Source organism: Dreissena polymorpha, chromosome 1, assembly GCF_020536995.1.
Source record: "Dreissena polymorpha isolate Duluth1 chromosome 1, UMN_Dpol_1.0, whole genome shotgun sequence".
Classification (NCBI taxonomy): Eukaryota; Metazoa; Mollusca; class Bivalvia; order Myida; family Dreissenidae; genus Dreissena; species Dreissena polymorpha.
In genome coordinates this window covers 123,312,989-123,335,222 of record NC_068355.1, presented here as the reverse complement: position 1 = coordinate 123,335,222, position 22,234 = coordinate 123,312,989, and the positions used below count along the sequence as shown (strand labels likewise).

At 37.3% G+C, this 22,234-nt stretch overlaps 1 protein-coding gene across 1 annotated transcript in view; it reads right to left on the bottom strand.

Moving 5' to 3' along the window:
* The window catches only part of LOC127848378 (uncharacterized), a 31,147-nt gene extending 10,100 nt beyond the window's left edge, over window positions 1-21,047 (bottom strand). Inside the window, exons 1-14 of the mRNA XM_052380847.1 lie at window positions 20,876-21,047; window positions 19,680-19,873; window positions 19,080-19,160; window positions 18,367-18,489; window positions 17,564-17,730; window positions 16,781-17,029; window positions 16,202-16,434; window positions 14,709-14,970; window positions 13,683-13,817; window positions 11,479-12,945; window positions 9,314-10,395; window positions 5,459-5,777; window positions 2,760-2,814; window positions 925-2,237 (exon numbers count right to left, since the gene is read on the bottom strand). Of these exons, the coding sequence (XP_052236807.1) occupies window positions 925-2,237; window positions 2,760-2,814; window positions 5,459-5,777; window positions 9,314-10,395; window positions 11,479-12,945; window positions 13,683-13,817; window positions 14,709-14,970; window positions 16,202-16,434; window positions 16,781-17,029; window positions 17,564-17,730; window positions 18,367-18,489; window positions 19,080-19,160; window positions 19,680-19,873; window positions 20,876-20,904 (5,709 nt within the window). The 5' untranslated portion in view covers window positions 20,905-21,047. The remainder of the gene's footprint in view (window positions 1-924; window positions 2,238-2,759; window positions 2,815-5,458; window positions 5,778-9,313; window positions 10,396-11,478; window positions 12,946-13,682; window positions 13,818-14,708; window positions 14,971-16,201; window positions 16,435-16,780; window positions 17,030-17,563; window positions 17,731-18,366; window positions 18,490-19,079; window positions 19,161-19,679; window positions 19,874-20,875) is intronic.
* Between the last annotated feature and the right edge of the window lie 1,187 nt (window positions 21,048-22,234).

Sequence of the window (22,234 nt, the reverse complement as noted above, 5' to 3'; positions counted from 1 at the left end):
CAGACTGACATACTGCCAGTTCAACTGCTATATGCCACCCTACTGGGGGCATAAAAACCGGCGAAACAAGTGAAGCATGATATCACAACTAGTGAACTAGGGAAAAAGACATAATAATGATTGTTTTAAAGGCACGAAGTGACCCTGTGACCCGTTTTTTGACCCGGCATGACCTATATTTGAACTTGACCAAGATATCATCTAGACAAAACTTCTGAACAAATTTGGTAAAGATGGGATGAAAATTACTTCAATTAGAGAGCCGACACCATGCTTAATGCTTGAAATGCACTAAGTGACTTTGTTAACCTAGTTTTTGACTCAGCATGCCCCATATTTGAACTTGACCTAGATATTATTTAGACAAACTTCTGACCAAATTTGGTGAAGATCGGATAAAAACTACTTAAATTAGAGAGCCGACACCATGCTAAATGCTTGAAATTAACTAAGTGACCCCGTGAACTATTTTTTGACCCGGCATGACCCATATTTAAACCTGACCTAGATATCATTATGACACAACTTGTGACCAAATTTGGTGAAGATCAGATGAAAACTACTTCAATTAGAGAGCGGACACCATGCTAAATCCTTGAAATGCATTAAGTTACCCCGTGACCTAGTTTTTGAATCGGCATGACCCATATTCCAAGTTGACCTAGATATTGTTTAAATACAAATTTGTGAAGATAGGATGAAAACTATTTGAATAAGAGAGTGGACACTGCTGTGGACGCTGCATGACCATGGCCCACCAAGGGTGATCTTATAATGTCCAGTTTTGAATGGGCGTATAAAAAAGGAATTGAAAATTCTAAATGTAAAGAATATTCTTTATTTGTAGACTGTTCAGACAAAACTGGCCCTGAATACAAAGGCCTAGTGATGCATTATATTACTAAGATATACCATGCTACTGACCGGCGTGTAAGCGTATGTGTTGGCCTGAGCAGATTCCAGCGAGTACATAATGTACCCCATCTTGCCATCACCACTACCATTGTAGAAGCTGAACTTGCTACCAGAGGGGTCTGTAAACTCCACCTCTTTGGTTTTGTTTAGCAGGAATAGGCGACGCATGTCCCTGTTCTTGAACTTCTCACAAACCGTTGTGTAGTTTGCTCCACATTCTATTTTAAGAGCTTCATCGAGTCCATATGCAGCAGCATAAACCGCATTAATGACGTGGATGATACCAGTGTCCTGCTTGTATTGTGGTGAGGTGACAATATTTTGTGTTCCTCTGCATCTTTCTGGGTAGCGGGCATTAGGAATGGTCAAGTAACAGTTGTGAATGGCTTCGTAATATTCACCAAACCATGGGTTCTCCGGGTAATTGGCAGGTGTTTTAGTGGACAAGTATTGGTCGAATTCGGGTATATCTTTTACATCAAGGTCAAATGTTACTGCACCTACAGCAAAATTTTCTACGCCCTGGGTAGATTCAACGTTGTTTGCCCAAGTGTCAGAACCAATAAATTTGAATTTCTTATGGGCTTCGGGGTAGCGCTTTACAGCTTGCAGAAGTTCATTTATGTGTGAACTGTCGGCAAAGACAACAACAGTGTTTGCAACTGGCTTTTGGAGAAGGGTAGATACAATGTCATCAGCATTTTGTAGAGTGATTTCTGCTTTGTCTAGGAACGAGATTGTTTGTGCGACACACACTTTGTTGTCAGCTGCGATCCGCTTAAAAGTTGCCGCTCCCTGTTTACCATAGTTATCAGCTGTATGAACAATCTGGACGTACCTGATATCAAACTCGCGAAGGAATTTCACCATGGCAGTCACCTGCCGGTCGTCTGCTGGAACAGTACGGATGAAGTACGGATACCTGTCTGCGTCAGCAAGGGTGACACTGGTGGATCCGTAGCTGATCTGAGGCAGCTGAAGGCTTTTCAGAATGCGTCCCAGATGGATTGACCTGCCGCTCGAATAAGTGCCAACAATGGTGTCAATTTTGTCTGGGTCCACAAACTGGTCATTTTGTAACAGCTTTGTCAATCCACTGAAGATGTTTGAAACGAGAAAGCCACCGCGAACTGCGCTTTGGCATGCATCAAGGCCAACACCCCCGATTTTGACGTTTTTCAAAATGTTGCCAAACTGGCCAGTTTTGTCGTTAACTTTGTTTAGAGCAAATTGGAATGCCTCCAACAACTGGAACCCATGAAGTGTGTTGATTTCCCCACAGGAAAACGCCTCCAAGGAGCTTTTATGAACGTCAAATATTCCTGAAAGAAAAACAACTCATCCTTTACGTAGGTTCAAAGTCACAAAACATAATTTATTCCCATAATGTATAAATGTAGAATGTATATAACGCTATACAGTGTGTAAACAGTAACACAATCTGTAACATTAATTGATATCCATATACTAGCAATAAAGTTATGCTACAACAAATCATAAAACGTACTAGATTGCTTTTCATCTAAAAAGAAGAGTATTCATGAAATATTTTTCAGAGTTCACAAACTTTTGAAGTACTTGTTTACCCCTTAACCCATTTATGCCTAGCGTCTAGAAAAAAGGCCTTGGCAAACAGCGTAGACCCAGATGATGACGCCACATGATGCGGCGTCTCATCAGGGTCTACGGTGTTTACTTAAAGGAATTTCTGTAAGAAATATCCTAATATAGAAATAAATATACTAGACATCCCTAATTTTGGAAATAAATTGATCCAATTTTGAAGGATGGGAGAGTCCACTAGGCATAAATGGGTTAAGATATGTAGCCTAAATGATGTTTACCTCCCAGAAGGATTTCTCCGGGTATGAATGTGATCTTCATTTTGTTGGCGAGGCACTGTGTGCACGGTGAATTGCAGCTGGACCTCACGTTTTGAATGTGTTCACGTTAACACCTTCAATGGTAGCACCGGTGAAATCGGCAAACTAAAACATAAAAACGTGCAAGAAAAAATCGGCATTCACAAATGATGATATAACAATACTCTCTAATTAAGTAAAGAAATAAATTGTAAAAGAGAATTTATAAATAATATATCAAAGAATCATTTGGGCTGAGATTTACATTTTATTTAAAAATAATATGTGTTTTAAGACAGCATGCTCGACTATTCTTTCCCTTTGAAAGTATTGCATACATTTTTTTGTCAGTCATCTAATATTATGATCACCACAAAGACATTTTTAAAATTAAATATCTGTGCTAGTTAAAATAGTTTATGTAAACTTAAAGCTCAAAACTTACAAATTAAAAGAAGAAATGATTTTAAAGGGGCGGACAACCTGCAGATTGCTATATGTCAGGAAAAAATGAAAAGTTCTAAAATTCCGTATTTGTTTACATTTATAAGTTTATATTGATTAATATATATCACTACTAGGTATATTACATTACTTGAAAAATGTTATTAAGTTTTCATATTTTCAGTATATTCGGTAATGCAATTTTACTGAGTATGTCTACCAGGTAATTTGGAGAGTTCTGTTGTTGTTGTTATATTTTGTGAAACTACGAGGATTGCTCATATAAAGTATAAAATACAACGCTCATTGTATGAGCAAGGATGGGTGATTTCTCTAAATGGGAGACTTTTTACTCTTATTACTCCAGGACTCCAGGGGTCAGCGGTTCAAGCCCTGTTCAGGGTTACTTTTTTTACATTTTATTCTTGAGTTTTTAATTGAGATTTTTAGATCCAATGTTTAAAAGTATCAATAAAAAAAATCTAAGGAAGGTATTTTGGATTTTTTTAATGTCAATCTGGTTAACTGCCCCTATAAACTATTAACCATTAAATTTAGTTGAATTAAGATAAGTTTGAAAGCAAGATCTGCATGCAAGATGCCCACACATATTTACAGCACACTACCTCCATCAAAACTAAAGTGATGGAGGGGAACCACTTCTTTATTTTTTCTAACAGTGACCTTGACCTCCCGGCTCATTATGCAACACATCTTAAGATCAGCCTGTAACCTAAACACATGCAAAATTTCAGCACAATATACAGATCCTAACTAACATTACGGAGCTTTAACTTTGTATCTATTTTTAACTGCAGTAACCTTGACCTTGACCCAACTGGCCCCAAATGCAATCCCATGCTAGGTCTGCATGTCAGCTACACATTGGAGTTGTTTCCCACAAACACTTACAAAAATTTCCCACATACGAAAAGTACAATCAGGTTGCAAAATTTTGCCAAAGTGCAGGTTAGAATTATTTCCCTTGCATGGGGACCTCTTATGAAGATCCCTAAGACATGTGTAAATTCAAGTCACTATCTGTAGTAGTAACAGATATATGTACTTGTTGCATGAAAACTTAACATAAAGTTAAGTTTACAAAAATGGCGGTATTATCAGGCTTAAAGGCTGGTTAAAGAAGTTGCAAGCCAACATTAACCAGAATTTATAAAGAACACAAGAGCTGTCAGAAGACTATTCAAAGTGCTTGACAGTATAATGTGAGCCATCATGGGGAAATTGTTCATATTCAATAAGGTCAAAGTAATATAGTCATATTCTAACTGGAAGAGGACCATAAGTGAAACATATTGATTGCTTATGTTTTAAAGAAGTTGTACATTTATAGACGTATATTTTCTACAATCTATTGAACATTTGTAAAGACATAAAACAAATAATATATAAAGTGGGGCTGTGGTCATTAATATGGGGGGATTCTGGGGTGGGGCATGGGTGATGGTTTGGGTGGAGTCCATAGTGGTATGTCAGGTAAGTGTTGTTTTGTCAAAGTATGAATCAAATCTGAGCATAAATAAAAAAGTTATGGCAATTTTAGCTTTATTTAATAATTTGACCTTGAGAGTCAAGGTTATTCAATGTCAAGGTCATATTCTATGTGGAAAAGGGCCATAATTCTTACAAAAAGCTTGTTACAGTTGTCTGTCTGCTCTTGTTTACAGATTGGGGTCATGCTGATAAAGAAGTATGCAAAATATAAAAGCAAAATGTCAAGGGACATAGAAAATATTTGAGGTGGAACGTAAACTTAAACATTCCAAAGCTCACGCCGACGCCGGGGTGTGTAGGATAGCTCCACTATATATATTTCATATACATGTATAATAGTATAGCTGAAAAAAGGTTAAAAATTCTGCCTAATTGTATGAAACTATATATTGACCTCACACAATGACCTCAAAAAATGTCTGAAGTTCCAATTGAAAACATTGATATGTAGATGTTGCACTTTTAGCTTAACAATATTTCTATGTAAAAATGAGGGAATATTTAAGTTAGAAGTGCATGTAAGCGTTGGTCAGGGACCTAACAAAATGGTCAAGAGCACATGTAAGTTTTGATTCAAAACCTGTGGAAACAATAAAAGGGAAAAAAATATTGAACTTTAACTTAAAGCAGATTATTAAGCAGACACAATTGCAGACATTTGGATGAGTAGTATAACACAGACCTTTCGGTGAATAGTCGAGATACGAATAAAGTTTGTAGCTTACTGTCCGCATTTTTGCGCCATCAAAGAGTGCAATTTCCCGTCGTGTGTTTCCCTCCTGCCCAATGAAAGAGAAAGTGGACCGGCTGTCATCGGAAAATCCTATTGTCTTCAGTTTGTCATAAAGGATGGAGTTAGTATCGACGTCAGTGTAAAAACGGGCGCACATGCCATTATAATTGTCGCCACACTGTTCTCTGAGCGTATGATGCGCTGCCTGCACAAACGAGTAGACTGCATTGATGATGGGTAGAATGTAGTTGTCTTGATAGAAGATTGGGCTTGAGGTGAGCTTCTGTAACGGGCCACACGATGTGCTGTATCTGTAACGAATCAACCCATAATAAACGCGTTATGATTTCACAGCTGTTGTTATCATAATGGAAAACAATTTATGAACCCATCACCACTCAGATGTGCACTTCTATGTGTGTGTATTAATTATACAATCCCTAAGACAGTCAAATTAAATTTAAGACTTTTCTTACTAGATTCAAGTTTTGCAGCCTTTATTTTCAATCCTAAGAAACTGATGAGCAAACAGCATTAATCCGGAACAGAATGCAAGTTACTTGCAGGTAGTTCTTTGTTGTGCTTATTGCATATAGGTATTTTACCTTTGCTTCTGAGTGGAAAAGGGTTTTTCGAAACTAAGAAGAAGTTTAATTGTTTTTTTCCACATAAAGAAAAGTTAAAGTTATTTGCATCTGGTATGATGTGATAGAATTCCTCTTGTGTCAGAGTTTCTGTTTGAACTCGGACACATTAATCTGACCCTGACCTTCAAGCATCAGTCATTTCAATTTACCCCCAATCCTGATCTTTAAGCATCAGTGATTTCAATATACCCCAACCTGTCCTTCAAGCATCAGTGATTTCAATATACCCCAATCCTGCTTATCGCAATTTACATCATTTTGATGCAATTGTTATTGTTACCAAAACTTAACCTTGAAACATTAAAAGTTTATATATAGAATAATATAATTTAACATTGCTTTTGGTATTTAACATAAATTAAACAAGAGCCATGTTAACTTTGCCATCCCAGCCGAAATGTGTTTGCTTGTATGAGAACTAAGGTAGATAGAGTTATGGTATTTGATCACTGCACTCTTTCTAGTTGTCATCTGTTTATATTTGAAGTTTCAAGTTAATCCCTTCAGTAAGTTTAGAGTTAATCCCTTCAGTAGATTTAGAGTTATTCTCCGGACAAAACGGATACAAATTTACTACAAAATTAAATACAGGGAGATAATTCAAAAACTACGGCTGATAGAGTTATGGTTCATGTTCATTGCACTTTTCCTAGTTGCCATTTGTTTATATTTGTCGTTTCAAGTAAATCAGTAGATTTAGAGTTATGCTCCGGACAAAGATTTACTTTGAAATTAAATAAAGAAAGATAATTCAAAAACTAAGGTAGATAGAGTTATGGTTCATAGTCATTGCACTTCTCCTACTTGCCATCTGTTTATATTTCAAGTTTCAAGGGAATCCCTTCATTAGATTAAGAGTTATGCTCCGGACAGAAATTTACTTTGAAGTTATACAAAGGGAGATAATTAAAAAACTAAGGTAGATAGAGTTATAGTCCTTGGTCACTGCACTTTTCCTAGTTGCCATCTGTTTATATTCGAAATTTAACGTAAATCCATTGAATAGATTTGGAGTTATTCTCTGGACAAAATTTCAGACGAAAGGACAGAAGGACGAACGGACGGACTGAGGCTATTACTGTATCACCTTCCGAAATTTCGCCGGGGATAGAAAGATCAATATTTGTAAAGCAATGAACAAACATGCACATTTCTCACTGCAGCTAAAGGGAGACCTTAAATTTCATTTTGATAAATCATAATTTGAAACCAAGGATCATTTGACTCCTGTTTTCAAAATACATTGTATATTGAAATCCATCATCAATGAATATATTACTGTCATAATAATTATACAAGTATTTGTAATGGACACGTACACAAACCGATAAAGAATATTAGAAACAAGCTTTAAGGTCACTTATACAGTGCACCAGCTAGGATTTGAAAAGAGCAGGAGGGGCTATTTTGTCAAAAGGGCACTTTCGACATGCAGTATTTTGTCAAAAGGGCACTTTCAAGTGCGCTGTCGTATCTGGAATGCTCGCTGTTGCATATTAATTTTAATGTTATTGATAATTGTTAAAATATATTTTTCCCATTATTATTAAACCATGCAAATAAAATGTCTAAAATGTGCTAAAATCACTAACAATGTAATAAGAGATTTATAAATTATCACATGTCTAAAAAAAATAATTTAAAAACAAGAGATGTGTTTGTCAGAAACACAATGCCCCATACTGCGCCGCTTTGAAGCCATATATTTGACCTTTCACCTTGAAGGATTACCTTGACCTTTCACCACTCAAAATGTGCAGCTCCATTAGATACACATCATGCCAATTATCAAGTTGCTATCTTCAATATTGCACAAGTTATGGGCAATGTTAAAGTTTTCGGACAGATGGACAGATTTTTGACTGACAAACTAATTGACAGTTCAACTGCTTTATGCCACCCTACCGGGGGCATTAACAAGAGCACCGCATAACAGGTGCCACGCTCGGCTGCGAAAGCTTGTCAGATTTTTTTTTTTTTTAGAGGTCACAGTGACCTTGACCTTTGACCTAGTGAGCCAACAAGAGATGTGTTTGTCAGAAACACAATGCCCCCTACTGCGCCGCATTGAAATAAAATTTCTATTTATTATTTGGCAGGTATAGAAATCATCTCCCTTTAATTTTGTCCAATTTATTACTTCCCTTTAATTTTGTCCAATCCAACCAGGGGGGGGGGGGGTCTCACAGTCAATTATGACCATGTCAGACATCGCTGACAACCAAGACCTGTGGTTTATAAGAGATCATAACCAGAGTTAATCATGTATCAGGTATGTAATGAACATCAAAGAAATTATAATTATATCATTTAAAAAAAAACTAAAAAAAAAACAACCATTTGGGCTCTATTTTTAGTAGCAAATAATTAAAAGCCACTATATTACTGCGACTGTAGATTCACCAGTCAAAATGTGCAGCTCCATGAGATACACATGCATGCCAAATATATAAAGTGGCTATGTTCAATATTGAATAATTTTCTCCCTTTTTAAAGCTTATTACTTCCCTTAAATCTGTATTTTTTACCATAGACCGTAAAGGATGACCTTGACCTTTTACCACAATGTGTTTGTCAGAAACACAATGCCGCCCACTGCGCCGCTTTGATTTATTTAACAAAAATATATACGTGGGCAGGTCAGATAACTATGCCTATTTAAAGCTTATTACTTCCCTTGACTTTGTTTCTTCGACTCTAGACCTTGAAGAATGATGTTCACCTTGAAATTTTACCACTCAAAATGTGCAGCTCCATGAGATACACATGCATGCCAAATATCAAGGTGCTATCTTCAATATTCCAAAAAGTTATGGCCAATGTTAAGGTTTTAGCACGACGCCTACAGCGGACGTCAGACGGCGGACGACGAGCTGGCTATGACAATAGCTCAGGTTTTCTCTGAAAACAGCCTCGCTAAAAATTAATAACAGGGCAAGGCGGGGCCTCGGAGGGCAGGGCAGAGCTTCAGAAGGACAGTTAAGGGCACCCTTCCATTTAGGCCTTGCTGGAGCACTGTAGTATCAGGTGACTGTATTAGAGCACATGTACCAAATGGTCAAGATTATCAGAATTAGAAATATTGTTTGACACAATATTCTGATCATATTTTGTACTAGATTAAATTTTGTGAGCATTGGCATATAATTGTAAAATTTTATATAGGATCATAAAAAAGCAAATATTAAAGTTCAACCCACCTGTATTCTCCCGGTAAGTTACATTTGAAAAGAGCCATATAATATTCTCTCATAATCGATTGGCTAAAATCAGTAATGTCTGTCAGTGATTTCTGGTATTTTTCTAATACATTTGTTTTCATTCTCAGCGAGAGGACGTTTTTCGCCGCCAAACCATGCCTATACAGTAGCATTGGGTATGGTTCAGGTGAAATGATCAGAAGACCGTCTGCCACTGAATTCTTTCCCCTCGCTGTCAGCAACTTGTCCATATCACCTTGTCCAATGTATGTCACAACCACGTGAGACGGTAGGGCGACAAGATCTGCAACCAAAGCATCGTCTGTCATGTTCCCCATTTGTATTGCCTTAATGATGCAGATTCCTTCCTTAACAGCAATATCCTTGAATGTTTCCAGCCCAGTTCGGCCATCCTCGTCATCAGAATACACGAAGCTAACATACCGAAAGCCCATTGATTGAATAAACACTGCTAATGCTGATGCAATAGTACTATCCCCTTGGAATGTACGAGCAAATGTTGGGTATTCCTCGTCATTGAGGAATTTGTTTGCTGATCCCATGGTACTGATCACAGGCAGATTGAAATCACTGAAGAAGTCCTTCATTTCTGCAGTGACCAAATTATTGTCTGTCAACCAGCCTCGAATTGTATTCAAGTTTGGTGCACCCTCAAACATGGTATCGAAGATGCCAGAGTAAAGAGCAGCTGGCATTCCATAAGCTCTTGCAGGGCTGTTACAGTGATCCAGCATAAAAGCACCGAGGCTGACATTGTTCAGGCCAACAGGTGCCAGCTTATTGTTCACCTGTTCTATGGCGTACTTGACAGCCAAGTAGGATTGGAAGCCATTTGTCAAGCGAATTCCGGAACACAGAAACGGTTCGCTCCCGGGATCGTGAGCGGCGAAATTCACACCGAGGTTTAGGTCCTTGAAAGGGATCGACCAGAAAGGCTCGGTCTGCACGAGATATACACATTCGCTACAGGAGCCAGAGCAGACGGAGGTGAACCCAGCAGGGAGGGAAGCTGGATTCTGTGGCATGGAGAGTTCGCTTCTTTCAGTTAGGTATGTTCCAATCTGAAAGTGACAAAATGAAAAATTTTAGTACTGATTACTAATATTATGTTTATTCTGAGATAATTCCTGGTTCCCATTCTACAAATTGACCAATAAAGCAAAAATTACGCTTACTGGTACCACTCGACTATTAACTGGATGTCTCAAGCTATGGTCATATCAGACAGGTTCTTCCCTTCAAAAATGAGTTGACTTTTGCATAGCAAAGCAAGTTTGGCTATTGACAATTCAGAGCCAGGGGATGCACTGTTACATGCCAAGCAATGTTAATATGAATTTGTATTTCATGTTATCAAAATCACCAATCCTTGAATAAATGTGGAGCAAAGTCATACCTTTTTTTGCAAAATGACCAACATTTAACATTATTGTCTGATGTTTTAATGAAATTGCTATGGTACATATACAAATCTCTGAATTTCATTTCCAAATCTTAAAGCTAACGCAAATGTACCAATATGTAACTTCATAACATTATAGCTGTTTCTACCAATGTCGATATAAACAAGAGCTCAGCGGTCAGAGACAGTAGCCCCTCCACCCAAACAGGACCTTGACAACCATCACTCAATCCTTTGATGACAGAGCATACGGAAACCAATCAACACTTAATGTCACTGTTACCCTGACCTTTGAAATAGTGACCCCAATTTCAATAGGTGTTATTTACTTCACATGTGAAGTATCAAGCCAATCGATCAATTCGTTGAAGAGTTATTGATCAAAAATGATTTTTACACTTATTTGACAGTGACCTTTGACCTAGTGACCCCAATTCTAATAGGGGTCATCTTCTGTCCAAGGCCTATGCACATGTGAAGTATCAACCCAATCTGTCAATTATTTGACAAGTTATTGATCGGAAACGAATTGGTCTACCGACAGAAAGACCGACATCCAGCAAAACAATATACCCCCTCTTCATTGAAGGGGGCGTACAAATTCAATTTAGGACAACACTCTGATATTTCACGAATGGCAACCATTCTGTAGGGTATTTATTTACAATAAGTGGAGTGTAATTTAGGATATTAGTGGCAAAAGAAGATTTGCCCCAGGAACATAACTCATTGTTTATGTTACCTTTGTGTACAGCCCACCGCTGTAGCTGTATATGGAATAACTAGCTTTCCCTTCACCGTCCACCATCTTGAAAGGAAAAGCATCTAGGTTAAACGTGGAATTTTCCAGGTAATCTTGTATATTCACCGGTACCATACGGTTGCTTCTAAATTGCCAACATATTCCATTGTAATTTCTGTTGGCATCCCCACAGTAAACTCTCAATGTTGCATCGATTGCTCTAGCAGCGGCGTAAGTCGCAGTGATCATAAACGGAGTATAGGCCGACTCCTCGTACTTTGTTGCCTGAGTTAGTGGAAGGTTTGGGTTACATTGGTTGGTGTAGACCCCTTTGTTCTGCGCGTCGAGGTAGCAACTGTAGGCGTACTGGTACCACTCCACTAAAAACGGCATGTCCCTAGCTATGGTCATATCTGATGGGTTCTTCCCGTCCAGCCATGTTCTAAAATCTTGGATATTAGGGCCATCAATGTCAAGGGTGATGCTGCCCTCTGCAGCACTCTGCAGTCCGCTCACAATGGACATTCTTTTTCCCCAAGTCTCGGTTCCAATCAAGATAAAGCGACCAACCAGGTTCTGGTCTTTCAATGCCTGGAGCATCGTTCTGTAATCATAACTGTCAACGATTGCTATGACGATACGAGCCTCTGGCTTTTCATTCAAATTTCTTACAATTGTTGCAAGTGTGCCATCTTTTCCAATCTCTTGGCTCGTGGCAACACAGATGGACCTTTTGGCACCCTCATCTCTAATCGTTTTATACCCAGTGCGACCGTACGCGTTCGGTGAATGTACAACCTGAACGTAATTCCAGTTCATTTTTTTCAACAACAAGACAATGGCCATCATCTGATGATAATCAGAAGGTACAGCTCGGCTAAACATCTCATACTTGTCCTTGTTGCTAAGCTCCACGCTTGTTGCAGATGACTCTATGTAAGGCCTAGAGAAGTAGCCTAACATGGTTGCCATGGACATCGCTTCAGTAGAATCAAGCTCTCCGACAACAGTGTAGATCAAATTCGGGTCTACAACAGTCCCATGGACATCTGCCACAATGGTCCTCCCTGCTAATAAATCATTCAACAATATTCTTCCAGTTTCAGCATTATCGCAGAGGTCAATGATCAGGGATCCAAGGTTTACCCCGGGTAGTATAGAAAATTGTTGTTTGACTCTCTCCACTGCAAATGTGAAAGCAGCGGCATTGAGAGCATGAACTGCCTTCAAGGACCCACAGGTCAAAACCTCAGATCCTTGGGAATGAAGGTCAAACAGCCCTGCAAGAACGATGTCCCCTGGCTTGTAGTTAAAATGGACCATTTCCCTTGGCACAAGGCAGTTCTTGCATCCGCTGGGCGGACATGGAGAAGTCGGTATGCTTGGGAGTGGAGCGGTGCGAGGGTCGTTGTAGAAATACATCAGAGAGGTGTTGAGATTCAACTTGCCATCCATGAAATCTCCAACCTAAAATGGTCGAAAAACGTTAAGCATCAGTGCTTCAGCTGTCAATAAAAACTGTGAAACATTGGTGAATTTTCAATTCATTGGCAAAATAACTTTGAACCTAACTTAATTTAGTTTGTTAAATCTAGGGGCATGATATTGCGATATCTTTCAAATGAAAGCACTTACTTACAAATTGAAAACTTAATTTGCACAAACTTAATGAGCTCATCTTGAACTAAATATGGAAACTAAATACAATTATTTAAGAATGCATGATAATTAACGCCAAATGATGTTTCAATATTACATGAAACAAAGTATACATTTAATCATATTCGACTACTATCAGAATGCCAAATATGCAAACTCAAATACAGACTTGGGGTTACAGTCCACTTCTACATAGTCCTGGCTGTCAAAACTTAAAATGTTGCTGTTTTAATTTCTTACTAGCACAACATAAAGGTCTTGTCTGAACTACAAAGTCTGTTTGCTAAAGTTCCTTTACTTCTACAAATATGTGAACTTAGTTTAAACCTATTTATTTTAGCTCAATTGCATCTAAAGCCTATGGCTTATATAACCGCTGCAGAGTCTGTTTCCTGGGCCGAACCAATACTTGGTGTCTTTGGGGGAGATCTAAAGATTGCTCCAACAGTGGGGATCGAACCCGTGACCTCGATGTCGCTAGGTGGACACCATATCCATTACACCACTGTGACTGGTTTTATGGGAACTTAATTAATTTTGTTTACCTTTTTGAATGTAAATGCGCCACCGATAGGCTGATTATTGGCGTTGAAGATATCATGTCCCGCCATGTAGAAATCTCCAGTGATGTCATACTTCACACGTTTGCCATTCAGACTGGTAATACCAAATTCGTTGAGCTGGAATTGAATACAGTTTTGAATGACAAAAACAAATCATAACGCTCGTAATTACCTAAGACTGTGTTTAACAAGGGCACTGCCAAACGGGTGCCAACGCTCGGCTGTGGGTGCAGTTTTAATAAATGAAAGCTTGTCAGAATACTTTTTTTAAGAGGTCACAGTGACCTTGACCTTTGACATAGTGACCCAAAAATAGGTTTGGCATGTATAACTCATCAAGGTGCAGCTACATATGAAGTTTCAATGTTGTAGGTGGAAGCACTTTCCTTTTAGAACCAATGTTCAAAAGGTTAAAAAAATGTTTTAGCACAACACGTACGGCGGACGACACGACAATAATGGAAAGAGACAATCATATATATTTGTTTGTGTGTGTGGTCCTATATAACATTCATTACTAATTAGTTTACAAAAAATATGTAATATTTATGTCAATCATTAACAGATTTTAAATCTTTCATTAAAATTCATTGAAAACTCAAGTTTACACATTTTAATAGCACTTCAAATGAATGAGTATAAAAACACTTGACCCACAAAACTCTGGGCTACAATTTGAACCTCCATAAAAAATCTTATGATGGAAAACTTGGGTTTAATGCTAGTGTCTTCCCAGATTAGCCTGTGCAGTCTGTTAACGATAATCAGGAACCACACTTTTTGCTTTAATGTTTTTTTCATTCAAAGGAATTCTCTTCTTATAGAAATCCAGATAAAGTGGAAAGTGTCGCCCCCTGGGTTGCCTTAGCAGACTGCACAAACTAATATTAGTCAACAGTTTACACACATGCACTTAGCTCTGTTTTTACACAGGGCGGTAAAAATAAAACAGGTTTTTTGACACCATGTCAGGCTAACAAAAATGACTTAATGAATGAAATAACTCACATCAAAGTCGACAACTTTCAAGTAGTTGTTATGGAACTGTTCGGCAGTCATCTGTCTCAGACCAAGGCACAGTCCAGGCTGGTTGCCACAAGTCTGCTGGTGAGCCGTCTTCAGCGCTTTCGCGTAAGTAAGCACTGCCTTGACAGTTGTGTCGAGGTAGGGGATCCGGGTGTTGGTTGCAGCACGCTTCTGGGCCGGAGATTTGGGGTCGCAGTCGGAGTAGCGGACATATGGCTCGTAGTTCACCCCTTGTAGACGACATCTGTGATTTGGGATCATTGTTATACACATAGTCATATTAATTTTGTTCTGTGTTTGTTTAAAATGTTTTAAACAAAAGATGTTTAGCTTTTTGGTGGTCTGTTTGTTGGTCTGGCTTCATTTTACATCAAAAAGAACAACAAATGACATACTAATCATAAAATAACGCAATATATTTTTATGTCACAAATGCATGCTTTCGTGTATTTCACAGTTTATAAGGTCCTTCTGTGCAAGAGGCAGTACTATGCGAAAACCCAGAATGGGTCTCAGAACTCAAACTTATTTGCTTACTTTTTCTAGCCTTAAGGAATCCTGAATTTAGCTGCAATTTATTTGTTACTGAAAGATTTTCAATTTTGTAGTGACCTTGTATTATGTTAAACCAGAGTACCGGGAGGAAAGCCCACCTGAACAGCATGGAGACCATCAACCAAACTAACATGCTTCCTAGAACGAGGCTTAAACCTGGGTTGCCTAGGTGAGAAGCCCATGTATCAACCACTGCGCTAAGCAGTCTAATTCAGGATAAATGTGATACACACAGTAATAATAATAATGTGGTTCTGTGCTTCCTTGAAGAATTGTAAACAAGTTTTTTGTTAAGTCATCTGGCTTCATTTTTTAACGATATGAATTATACATGCCGTACATATGATAAAAACAACACACTATATGTTTATGTCATAAAAACAATGTTGTGGTGTTTCAGATATTCAAATACATCCCCAAACATGTAAAAGGTCTGCATTCCACTTGTAAATGACCATGTCATTCATTAAAAACTACATGCTATGAACAACATAATGCCTTTCAATCATGTGTCAAGACACTTTAAGAGAATCATGACATTATAAGTTTCATTTAATTTATATTTCACAGTATATATTTCAGTCAACTTACTTACATTTTGGCAAATAGACGTAACTAATTGCACATACATATGACCTTATTAAATCAGAGATATTGAATGTCCCTAGGAATCAATAAAGAAGGCCAAAACTCATGTGTGAAAAGGTCTCTGATTAGCCAGGGCAGTGTGCATAGGCTTATGAGTGAGGACACTTTACACCTTTACTGGATTTTCATTTAAAAGAGATTTCCTTTAAATGAAACATTCCATAAAAGCAGAAAGATTTGTCCCTGATTAACCTTTGAGGACTTGAGCAACAATTTTTGCGTTAAGCCTAGTTTTCTCGGAACGAGGCTCCAATATGAAGGAAGTTACTTACTGGAATGTTCGCATGAACCAGTCCTTGTACCAGGGGTTTTCAGGCGGGGGATTGTTGGCGTCAATCGATGCTGTCCAGTAGTCATAGAACTCTGTGACCTCAGTGTACGAGGGGAGAACGACCAGCAAGCCTCGTGCCCGGTTTACGGTTATCGGCAACCCCAAGTTTAGTGAAGTCAGCATGAACTGAAGGTTTTGGGCACTGTTGTTCAAGTTCTCAATGGCTGATAGCATCTGAAAATGATCGTTTTTATAAGAAAATTGAAGAACTTGTCAATGAAGTTTCACAATATTTACTTCCATAACTTTGAAATCAGCAGATCACTAAGCATGAAAAGTGTCTTGCAAATCTTTACATAATGGTGATGACGCATTTAAAGCTTTGAGTCAAGCACTTGAAAAATGAAGTTTGCTCAAAGCATGTTATGCTTCTGCATTAATAAAGACAGAATTCAAAAGCATATACATCAAGAATGATCAATGTTTGGCAAAATAAAAAATGTCTTCCATTCACACTTTATGACGATGACAAAATTCAAGTTTCAATTGAATTGCTAAAGAAATAATTAAAGACACTCACCATCGTTGCTGCGCTGTGGACACCAAAGAATGCAGCAGCCGTCACATCCAGAGTGCCAACTGCCTTTAATCTCTCCATGTATGCAGGCAAATTGGGACTTCCGGGTACACTTATGGCTGCTACGACGCACACCTGGTTGTTCTGTGACAGCTTGATGAACTCGTTGTAATAGTCGCGCCCGTAGTCGTTGTCGGTGTAGATGATAATGATGCGCTCCCACTTCAGGGTCACCATTGTGGATAACATCGTCTAAAAGTTGTATGCAGTTTTATTAAATATGCTAAATTTGTTCTAGAGCTGTGGAGCAAAAGCCTTTTTTAAAGAAATGGTGACCTTACCATTGACACATTGAAAATGACTCTTTCCACCCGCTATGCGATCCTTAGCAGGGCAAGGTCTTTACACATTGTTTCTATTAATGAACATTTATTTATATTTCTAAAATTTTCTGAAGTTATAAGAAAAATGTGATGCTGCCCATGCAGGCCAACACACAAAAATGACATATCCAAACTAAAAACTGTCCTTTTCAAATATTTATTTAATGAATTTAAATCACCATCAATCAACATATTTATAGATCACAATGGTGTAGGGGATATGATGTGATCACCTAGTGATATGGGTGCACAGATTTGATTACCACAATAGCAGTGTTTTTTAATCTCCCCAAAAGACAACAAAAAAGGTTCTACCCAGGGAATGGACTCGAGAGCATTTCAAAAACCCTTAGACTTTTGATGCAATCAAGCTGAAATTAATAGGTTGAAAAAATCAACTTACTTTTATTTGGTCAACAGCAGAAAATCTTGTCCTCAGAAAGTATGGGTACTCTGATTTATCGCTCAGCTGGGGTGAGACAGCCAGTGGTGATATGACCGAGGTTGGAAAATTGGTTGACAAAGCTGCGATGGGCTTTGTGGTTGTGCTGCTCATAGTACCGACAACACCTGCGCAAATAGAAACAGGGATGAAAATAGAACAATCTAGAAAAAATGGCTGATATGTATTGGTTAAAAATTGTAGTGCACATTGATCCATATCAATGCATGATTTTCAAAGGATGAATTGGGCTGTTTGATTGCTGAAGAAGGACTGGTATTTATTACCAAGGTTGAGCTTGTTTATTTGGTTGCAGTTTATGTACATGGATTATTTACCAAGGTTGTGCTTGTTTATTTGGTTACAGTTTATATACATGGATTATTGACCAAGGTTGAGCTTGTTTATTTGGTTACAGTTTATGTACATGGATTATTTACCAAGGTTGAGCTTGTTTATTTGGTTGCAGATTATGTACATGGATTATTTACCAAGGTTGAGCTTGTTTATTTGGTTGCAGTTTATGTACATGGATTATTTACCAAGGTTGAGCTTGTTTATTTGGTTACAGTTTATGTACATGGATTATTTACCAAGGTTGAGCTTGCTTATTTGGTTGCAGTTTATATACATGTACATGGATTATTTACCAAGGTTGAGCTTGCTTATTTGGTTGCAGTTTATATACATGTACATGGATTATTTACCAAGGTTGAGCTTGCTTATTTGGTTGCAGTTTATATACATGTACATGGATTATTTACCAAGGTTGAGCTTGCTGCTTGTTTGATTGCAGTACATTGATGATGCTGAGAACTGCTGGTAGAAATGATTCATCGAGGCAATCGCCCTGTGTGCAGATCCACATGTGTCATAGCCACGTAAACCTAGAATAATCAAGGCAAACAATATCTTTTATAGTTAAAAAAATTATATCTTATTTCACATAATTAATTGCATCAATATTTTCAACGAAAAACTTATTTAAAAATTTAAAATCATCAACATTTGTGTTGTGTTTTTAAATAAATGAAACCATTTTAAATTATTTACCAATATATCAATTTAGAATACTTAACATTCATTTTCTTTTTTGTAGTAAATGACCAATGATACGTTCAAATCCATACAATATGCCTAACTTTCGAGTCTCACTACAGGCTAATCTGGAATGACAGTATCCACCTTAACGGAATTTTCATTTAGAACAGAAAAACTAAAGTTTCCATAATAGGGGAAAGTGTTGCCCAGATTGGTATCTGCAGACAGCACGGGCTAATTTGGGACAACATTTTATGCACATGTATTTAAGCCCAGTTTTCCAGGAAACGGGGCTTATTTGTTCTAATTCACCACTTCGAGAAGTCTTATCTAAATTACCTCCCTTTACATAGTAACTTGTCCTTACCAACTTAAACTTCATTTACATAGTTGTTTTTAGCAAATTTAACTCCATTTACATAGACTTTGCTCTTACCAAATTTCACTCCATTGACATAGTTGTTGCTGTTCAGCTGATTCACAGTCCATCTAGCGGCCTCCCATAACATCACATACTCTGTGAACAATAATACATGTACATACACAATTAAAATTACTGTCCCCCACGCAGCTAATTGTATTAGGTTTTATAATTACCCATATACAATTTTTTATACAATATTAAGTTTAATTTTATTACACGATACACATTCAGCATGGTTTATAACCACAAAAATCACTGTGTCATATCAAATTGTTTATGTCTTGCATGATATTGGGCCAATTAATGTACTGACTTGACTACCAGCAGATACATGTACATGTACTTGTAAAAATAAAAGAAGATAGCATACTCAATACATGTATTATTTATCCTTTCCTGTTCAGAAATTAGTAAAGATTAGGGATGTCTATTATATTTATTTCTATATTTAGAATATTTCTTACAGAAATTCATTTAAGCAAACAGCGCAGACCCTGATGAGACGCTGCATCATGCGGCGTCTCATCTGGTTCTACGCTGTTTGCCAAGGTATTTTTTCTAGACGCTAGGCATAAATTGGTTAAGAGGTAAAGGTTTAGAGTCGTTTGTTACCATAGCCGACTTCCCCACAGCCGGTCCCTGTGGAGCTTGCGTCTCGGAGTTCGGCGACGAACCCCAGAGCAACATCTGCCGCTGCCATGTTGTGGTCTGCATACATGCGATCCACATTGCATGTCTGCTGCTCTAGGGTCTGAGCCTGGCATGTTGCTGCCACAGACAGCGCCCATAGTGACAAGAAGTGTAGTCTGAAATGTCCCAAGATGAATGTAAAATTTTGCCAGATATTCATGTACAATATAGGGTACATTGATTAATAAAGTTTTTTTCTCGGTACTAGTCTGAAACCAATATTAATTGTCAGACACCAAGTTTTATGGATTCTTGAGGATCCCCTCAACCAATAAGACTAATATCAGACATTATGTTTTAAAAATGTAAAAAAAAGAGGCCATCGATGTGTGCCAAATTTGATGGATTCGTAAATTTCCATGAAAAAGAAACCAAATAAAAATGATTGCAAAGTATGAAGCACTTAAGAGATGGAAATGAGAAGTAGGTTTGTATAAATTTCTGGTAATTTATTTTTATTAGTTCTTACACACAAGTAAATTGTTAAATAATACTAATGCAACGGACAAAAAGGAAGTTTACATTATTATATATAAGCATATATAGGTTGTCTTCTTACTGATTTTATTTGGGTTTGGTAAGTTGATATAATTTAGTTTTGAAGCAATTTGAAAAAGTTCTCAGTCAAAACATGAAAGTTGGTGAAAAACTTAATATAATCACGAAGAAGTATGTAAGACATTTTTTGTTTCTGCTCTCAGTACATTTAAGAAAAATTGTTTAAATTGTTTTTAAATAATTGTTTAAATGAATGTATAAATATAATTAAACCTATGTGATGTTATCGAAATTGTATGCACACCTTTAATGTGAAATAAGTGAAAAAAGTTTTTTGTTTATGGTCATTTTTAATAAAATTGAAATATTTTATTTATTTAGAGACAGCAAAAATAGAGTTGAATCATTATGGTAGCAACAAATTAAACTGTTAAATTATGTTGTATAATTTAGGAAACAAAATCATTGCAAAATATATGTACATCATTTCATCAATTGCCGCAGAAATTATTGTAAAAAATCTTTAAAAAACATTAAATCATTACAGATGAGTGGCAAAATAGTTTATAAGATTCGTCTAAGTTGTAGTGACCCACCCGTAAATAGTAAGTAAAACTTACCTCATTTTGGTAAATTGCTTTTGTAGCATTAAAACATGGTTAATACACTCTAAACATATATTTTTCTGCAATTAAGAACTGAAATTCCAAATAAACACTGGTGTTTGTTGACGAAAGATTCCAAAGCCCTGCCCCGCGTTTATCCTTACACCAAAACATGTACACCTGGTTTCTAAAAATAGAATAGGTATACACTGAATACAGAAGCAATAAGCGAAGCGTAAAAACCAGTTCTGCCAGTGAGAATTCTAAAAATAGCATTCCGCGCCTCATTAGTTTGTTTGAAAAGGGAGGTAACCGTGCAATACATTCCGTAAGTATAAACAACACTTGTAAACAGCGCGATAGGGTTATATCTGTATTAAAGAAGGAACCTATACATATGTTTGTATAGATCCCTGCTGTAAGTGAACAACGAGAAGCTCTTCGTCAATTGTTACATGTTTAAGGACTCACGTCTTCAACGTTTTTTTGGCGTAGCCGTCTAACTTAGCTTTTCAGCTCAAAGCAGGGGCCTTTTCACATATTTTGGCATGTATTGAAGTTTATCAACAAATGCTTTATATTGATAAATGTAAACATTGGACCTCTAAAATCCCAAGTAAAAACAGGAATACAATTTAAATAAAGAAAAAAAGTAACCTCAACTGGGCTCGAACCACTGACCCCTGGAGTCCAGGATTAAAAGTCTTTCACTCGGCCAAAGACCTATAGATAACAATGTTATCTATAGGTCTTTGACTCGGCCACCCGTGCTCATTATTTAAGGAATGTATTTTTTACTTTATGTAAGCAATCCTCGTAGTTTCACAAAATATAACGACAGCAACAGAACTTTCCAAAGTATGCAACCGTTTCGCGTTGCAACGCTGTTTAATTTTCAGGTTTTTAAATCGCCAAAAATTGCATATAACGGATATTTTAGAGCATGGTAAATGTTAAGTTTTACTGTTTCCTAACAAATATCATAACTAAAACGAAAATTTGCGAATCTGTAACAACTTTTTTTTTCAATTTTGTCAATTTACCAAAACGTGAAAAGGCCCCTTTAAATGACCTTTATCAACAGCTCATGGAATGTTGTGGACCTTTTCATCCGGTAGATCCGAAGGAATACATCTGAATATTTCATTGGCTGATTTGAGATACATCCCATAGAACATCGCTGCGTTCTTGTGTATACAAATGAGGTTGCGCATATGATGTTACAATGTCCCATGAAAGGGAATCCGGACTAATACATGTTGATTCTTAATCTTCTATGCAGACACAATTCTTTCTTTCCCAATATACCGTGTTCGGATTGATAGCGCTGATAACGACAAATTGTCGTTTGTATAGTATCTTACTACTACAGCC